We start from the raw sequence: 7,622 nt of genomic DNA, 5'->3' as shown, positions 1-7,622 counted from the left end.
TATATATATATATATATATGTATAGATCGCTGTCATGTAATGGCTTTCCTGTAAAATGTAGGGTGTTCCCAAATTTATGGAGGGTACTGTATATTTGCATTATCTCTCTTTAACCTTTATCTAACTTTCTTTTACTGAAACGACTGTTCACACATGTTTACAACTAGATATTTGTTACAAAAAATATACATAAAAATTTAGAAAATAGGTGGATATGCATCACTTACAATAATTCTTCATCTAAGGCTCATTTCATATTTAAGTTGCTGAAATATAACGTACATTTATGACATCTAAAACTAGCGTGATTCAAATATAAGCGGAATTGACAAAACCTAGCGAGCCAAGAAAAACTGGCTACCGTATGGTGTGACTCTTATTATAAAGTCTCTAATCGTAAATTTATTGATCTTTTTCTAAATTAATTCTCTAATGTTTAAGATTTTATAGAAAAAAATATTAGCTTTAAGAGAGAAAAATTTTTAATTAATTTTAAAAAGTTAATAAACTCAAGTTTAAAAGTAACTAAATTAAGTTAAAAATTAATGCATTTAAAATTAACTAAATTTAAAGTTATGAACTTTTTTTTAACTTTTAACGTTTTAACTACTTAATCGTGATATATATATGTATATACACATTATCTGCTATAAATGTAAATTTATTATCACCTGTTTCTAATGTTTTCACTTATTAGATTTAATACAATCTGCGTGGACACAAAACAATCAAACTGGTCAAAAAATGAGAACCCTTTCATATACGATGTCCTTAACTCAAAATATTGGTCCAAGAACTTCTCAAATTACAGAAACGCAGGTAAAAATGAAATTCAGTCTTAGTAATAGCTTATCTCTCGCGTGCATTATTGCTTTTTAAATATAATATTATGCACAGGTGATGTTACCATGCAGTAGACCAGGTCATCTTTATTGTATCGATGTAGAAAGCGTTAACGCCGGTATACCTTACGCCGATTCTTTCAGTGTTTTAACACATTATTGTATGAATAATATTTCCGAAAACGAGACAAGTCTTATCATTTACTCACAAATTAAGTATAAAAAGAGCGTATGGGGTTTTGTGAAAAGTAAGTTTCAAAATTAACATAATTGTTAAAAATCAATCACAATTTGGAGAAAAAGAGTATTATGATTTTTAAAAGTTCCTAGAAAATTACAAATTGAATTGGGATCCTGAAAATTATGGACTTAAAAGTTATTTTCATGGATAAGATTTGGCATTATACATATATCTTATCTGAAATCTTATCTATTTTTTTTTATTGTTATACCTTAGATATTGGTCACTGAAAATAATCTTTAATCAATTTGTCGTAATGATAATAATTAATTTGCACACACGGAAAAAAAATTTGATTCGTGTAATTGAATTTTAGTTATGACAACTGAAATTTTCTGTTTTCTGGGGATCAGATGAAAACTCGGTAAGAACAGAAAAATTCCTATGATAGATTTTTTTCGGCTACTCAGGCAAGAATTTTATCTCAACCAAATGTTAATGTTGCCTCTGGTAAAAGTTTAGTTTGTATCAACTATAGCTCAATTATAATAACGAATGTTTATAGTAAGAAGAAACAGACGTTCTGTCGCTTTGACTATTCACTCTCATTTTTAATAACTATGTAGTATGGCTCGCCTTATCGAGTGTTTTAGTTGCTGGAGATAAATTTTCGATTATCTTTAGCTAGCGAATACCTAAACACTTAGTTCTTCAACAGCGAATATCTAGACACTCACTTCCTCAATAGCGAACACTTAGATACCCACTTCCTCGTCCATATATAAAGTGTTTAGATATTGTCTATATATCCGGCAAGGCCGATATATGAACAATATCTAGATATTTAATTCTTCGACGGCGAACATTTAGACACTCATTTCCTCGACGGAGAACACGTAGACACCCATTTCTTCGACAGCAAACACCTAGATCCACTTCCTTGATGGCGAACATGTAGACAACACCTAAACACTTTATTTCTCGATGGCAAACACCTAAACATTTAATTTCTCGACAGCGAACACCTAGATACCCACTCGTCGAAATAAAGTTACATGACCAATGCGATTGGTTAATTTTTTCTTCCGAGATCTCGGATTAATTTCTAACATCGTGAACGTCGGGCTTTATAATTTTTTCGACACCTCAATTGTTATAATCGATTATATTTTATAAAAAACTAGTCAAAATTTTAACCAACGCAGCTGTAACTCACTTATATTATTAACATTGGGCGAGGCATAAGCTGCTATCAAGCGCCAAACTCGCCGGATTCGTCTGTCAAACCTTTTCATTTGTAGAAACAGAGAGATCGTTTCTTGTCAAAATTCACTACACCTCATTTTGCACACTTTGTACGAATAATGGTTCGCTACGATGGTAGCATACTTGAAACGGAAAATTTCAGTTCCTCTAATCGAAAGCATTTATTAATGTAAACAACGCTTTAATTAATGAGAACAGGCTACATGCTGCTCTAACTGAAATTCAACTAACTGAATATTTCTGCCTGCTATAGCCGAAATTTTTTTCCGTGCATAAATATATTAATTTCTTATAAACTTGATTGAATTTTTCAATTTTTTATTGAAATTTATTAAAAACATATATTTTTTGAATATTATCAAAAATTTGCACTTCTTGAATTGTAATGCTCTTTGTTTTAAGATGTTAAAATAGTTGATACATGCGACACATTGACAAAATAATGAGAAATAAACTGGCATATTCTGTTTTTAAAAAAAAATAGGTGTGTTGGAAAAGAACTGTTGGGCGGGCTTAGAAGAGTATTTTAATAGTTTAATAAAAGCCTTAACAGTGGAATGCGAAGAAGGTAATGGAAGTGGAGGTTTAAAAAGAAAAACGAGAAAACGACGACGCGCGACGGGTGTAGGCGCTGCATTGCAAACACATACTTCCGAACACATATCTGTGAATCATCAAATTTCTCCCTCTAACTTGTCGCACAATCACGGTAAAATAATGCAATATTTTGCTACTATACTTGTTATATACAGAATGAATCTTAATTTGTGTCCTAACGTTTTATCATGGAAAATGAATATTTTACTCTCTTTTACGCTTTTTCTCCAGTTGTAATCGGTAAATTATCTCCTATAATGAAATGTTAGGACATGAATTAAGATTCACCCTGTATATTGTGAATTGAATTACATGTGTTTTTTTCTTTCACATAGCTATTAATACTAGAAGCGATACCAATATAATTCTCAGTTCAATGTTACTAGTCGCTGTATTATGTTTAATGGTAATTAATGGTTTGTTGTATTACAAACTATGGGGATTGGAAGAAGCTGCTGCGTATACCATTATGGATTTACATGTACTCAAGTACATATCGATTTCTTTTATGTATGTAAATAGCATTCTTTTTTATATATATGTTATTAACGTCTTCTAACTCTTTCAGAAATACGCCAAAAACTGAAGAAGATTGGATTAATCTTTTGCAACAGCAAGAAAGCTTGCACAATGTAGAAATGAGGAAATGGCAAAGGGTTTTGCACACAGCTGCACAATTGCTTAGACAAGTAAAGCTTACACAAAATCAATAATATAAAAATAGAATAATGAATTTAATGATACAAAATACCAAAATATGCGGAAAAATCTGAAAAATTAAGAACTTTAAAATGCAAAATAATATCAACTGTATCTAATTAAACAAATATATTTTTATAAATCTAGATCTATATAATAATACGAATCTATATAATACGAATATAATATACACAAAGACATTATGTACGTAATTTTTTATGCTTCTTTAAATTCTTGTTAGATTTTAATATTAAATAAGTTCTGAATTTATCTAAATTTTTCCGCATTCTGTGCTCGCGCGCGCGTGCGTGTGTGTAAGTAAACATTACCATTCATAAATTTTGAAATGCTTGTGGTTGTAAGTAAGTGCTTTTCATTCGATGATACAAGTTGACACAAGTATCTTTCTTATTAAATTATAAAAAACAATATTTGTGTCGACTTGTGTTGCTAAATGAAAAGCACCTTTTCTCTCGCAAAGTTTGTGCGCGTGCACGCGTGCGTGTGTATGTATGCGTGCGCGTGTGCTTCTATCCCAATGAGTTCCAAATGGCGGTTATGGATTTTCTAATTCCTCCAAATAAAAAAATTCTTATAAAAACATTTGAAATTCCGGAGTAGTCACTTCAGTTATATTGAATCGTGACATCGGCTGTTTTCCAGCTAGGTTACAGAACATTACACTGTGTTTCACTGAGTAGTAAGATACTTGTTAAAACGCAGTTAATTTCATAGTGTAACACCAAAATACATTGTAGTTTTTTATTCTTATTCTTATGATTATATTTAGCGTATCAATAATAGATTTATGATTCTTATTTAGACTTAAGTTATAATTTTTTCAGAATTGGCGATTTTTGATGGTTTTACTGCAAAATACGGCTACCAAATAACTTTTTGAAAAATTAGTAACATTAACATATTTTACACGCTCGTATTTAGATTTTTTGATGTCGAGCAGTGTAACACTGTATCACACTTTGAAACACTTTATGTAAGATACAGTGTTACACTGTGTCATCTGTGTACATTGTTGGAAAACACCCATCATAGGTGAGAAATGTGCCATATAAGCAATACGTCGATTTTTCTTACATGCCATTTGTAAATAAAAACAATTTGGATAAAATGAATAATGAAATAGCTGTAAAACATTTATAAAAATTGGCTAAACTATCCTTATTTCCCCTGTCAGTCATAAAAAGCACATAAAGTGCGTTTACTAGTTTTTACTCAATATGCATACATAGCCTATTTTCATTTAACGAGCCTTTTTCAACTATTTATTGGCTGTCGGGGGAAGGATAGTTTCGGCTCATTTCCACAAGTATTTTACAGCGATCTCATTTTGTTTCATCTTAATTCTCTACGAATAGCATGTAAAAAAATCAACGTTTCATTTCTCACTTATGATGTTACGATTCAATATGAGGTGATTATTCAAGAGCCAATGTTTAAAAAACTTGAACCAAAAACCGGATCGAAAATCGGAAAATAGGTGCGGTTTATTATGCTGATTCTACAATGAGTCTATAGTCCTAAGTTTTATCAGTGAATCGGTGAAGTTGACCAACAGCCAACTTGTACGACTAAAACCCATAGCACATACAAAAATGTAAGCCAGTGAGACGTAAGCAGTAAGAAAATCGTAACATTTGTTACTAGCCTTAAAGCCTTACAGTCTCTATTGTGATTAGCCAATTTGCTTAAAAACCATGGCACACAAAAAAAACAAGCAGTTGAACCGTAAGCAGTAAACGAATTGATTGATTACAAAGTTCGTAAGGCCATAACGTAAGCAGTAGTCAATCTAACATGTTGATTTCCTTGCTACTTATTCCCGTAAGTTTTTGTGCGCCATGACCATAATATGTGGTCTACAATAAGCAGTAGCAACGGTAAGTGTACCAACGATAGTGGACGGTAAGAGTAAGAAATTGACCAATCATAGTCGATTATTCTTCTCATTCGATTGTGATTGGTCAATTTCTTACTCTTACAGCTTTATCCACTACTGCTACTGCCATTGTAAACCACGTATAAAGTGTCGTCTATAATGAATAGTAAGAGACTGTAGACACATCGGGAGTAAGCCGGTTTTTCGGCCCAATTCAAAATGATTGATCGATCAACGTCGATCGATGTTAATTCGATATTGATCGATCAATCACTTGGAGCTAGGGATGTAATAGGGCATAAAGTAAATTCGTAAGCGAAATGGTTGAAATCTATTTTGCTGTCGGTAACAAACTGACAATAATTTTTTTTCTGAATAAAATTTTTATCTTTGTCAAATTGCTCGTTTTACTCAATACCAATAAAAACACATTAAAATATTTTAAAATTCTATCCATAAAAATAGGAGTGTCCGAATTGAAATCAATAGTTCCAAATCGGACAAAGTATTTTTATATTTTCCATTATAGTTCAACACAGGTGAGAGACCTATGTCAAAATGGTCTCAAACAAAAATGAAGGGAATTAAATGATCTTTCCAACAGGCGCACCTTCGGTTTTACGCCTTAATCGAACTTTATACTTTATAGAGAGCAAAAACTGCAAATAGATTCAATTTACCCCACTCTTCTTTATATATCGGGTGTTTAAGACCGTATCACCCTTTTATCTTCGCAGGATAAAGTCCAATCGTTAGTGTTCAGATAAAACTTGTAGGGTTTAAAAAGATCTTATCAATTTGACCTTAGGTGGCGTCGCCAAGATCAAGATGAGGTCACGCTATCTTTTTTTTCTTTTTTTCCTCTCTCTCTCTTTTTCTTTCTTATCCTCTTTTTTTAGGGAGAATCTCATTTTTATTCCAGAATTTAATAGCTGATAAATGTCGAGAATTTTCCAATACACTATAGTTATTTTTCATTGAGTACTTTTCGAATTATAAGGCTCGAAAGTTATAGTATCGCCAATATTAGCATTACGCAAGTTTGACCGACGACTAAAATTTCTTATTCAGGATCATGTCCTTTGTCAAGATCAGGCCCATGGCATTCGATAGTGTCATGTGACTCCCTTATTGTCCGAAATCCACTGGGGTTGCTAGATAGTAACTTAGTCCGCTTACTATAGTACAGTCCGGTAGAATCCCTTGCCGCGACGCGATGCAGTTTGTAAGAGAATAAAAAAAAACCGCCTTTTGCCACGATAAATACTTTATTACTTAGCTACATTAACGTTCGATCACGTTTGATCATGTTTGATCACGTGCGGCAAGAATAAGCAAAAATAATTAGTTCTTGGAATATATCCAGAAATCTGGGCACCCGTCAGTCATTTGTTGTATACGGATGAAGAGCGATTCCGCGAGTATTCATCATACAGATGCTCACTTCATGGTTTATATAAGTACCCGCATTGCACGGGTACTCGCATGAAACGACTAACAGATCATATTATATTACGAATAATTTAATATAATTTAATATAATTTAATATAACAAAGCTAACACATAGAAATATTAAAAAAGTTATAAAATGTGTAAAATTATTGTTATAATAACACATTTTATTACAAAATTTGTGAAGATAAGATAGATATTGATTAAACAATTTTTGAAAAAAGAGGAAAAAATAGAAATAAAACAGAAAATTATAAAAAACTGCCAGCAAATAGAACTCATACCCCGACAAAAAGATTTTATATCAGAATGTATGTAAATATTAATAAACAATATAAATATATAAATAAATATATATAAATATGTATACTATTATATTACAAGAAATATATTCATTATATATTCATATTAGCTTTTTCCTTTTGAAACATTTCAGTCCGATACAAAAATGAATAATAATGAGAAAACATGAAAAAATTGGAAGAACAATTTTTACAATTCACTATTACTAGAATCAAGTTTGAGAAAATGAGAAAAAATTGTCATATACATCTTTAATTCTCTATATGTATATGTGTGCGTGATGTGTGTGTTTGCGCATGTGTACGTGCGTGCGTCGCGGTGTGTGTGTGTGTGTGTGTGTGTGTGTGTGCGCGCGCGCGCGCGCGCGCGCGCGCGCGCGTCCAT

General features: G+C 31.9%; 1 protein-coding gene across 5 annotated transcripts in view; it reads left to right on the top strand.

The window, feature by feature from the left end:
• Nucleotides 1-7,622, top strand: part of LOC108753251 (GRAM domain-containing protein 1B-like) — a 40,384-nt gene that overhangs the window by 29,778 nt on the left and 2,984 nt on the right. For 4 of the 5 annotated variants that reach the window (XM_018494681.1, XM_018494679.1, XM_018494680.1 and 1 more), the window contains exons 9-13: nt 698-819; nt 898-1,090; nt 2,774-2,998; nt 3,222-3,396; nt 3,455-3,575. In XM_018494681.1, coding sequence (XP_018350183.1) covers nt 698-819; nt 898-1,090; nt 2,774-2,998; nt 3,222-3,396; nt 3,455-3,575 — 836 coding nt within the window. The remainder of the gene's footprint in view (nt 1-697; nt 820-897; nt 1,091-2,773; nt 2,999-3,221; nt 3,397-3,454; nt 3,576-7,622) is intronic. The other variant, XM_018494682.1, reaches the window with a different exon arrangement.

This window comes from Trachymyrmex septentrionalis, unplaced genomic scaffold (genome assembly GCF_001594115.1).
Source record: "Trachymyrmex septentrionalis isolate Tsep2-gDNA-1 unplaced genomic scaffold, Tsep1.0 scaffold67, whole genome shotgun sequence".
Taxonomy (NCBI): domain Eukaryota; kingdom Metazoa; phylum Arthropoda; class Insecta; order Hymenoptera; family Formicidae; genus Trachymyrmex; species Trachymyrmex septentrionalis.
Note: the sequence above shows the minus strand (reverse complement) of the source record. Positions and strands in the feature narration are given on the sequence as shown.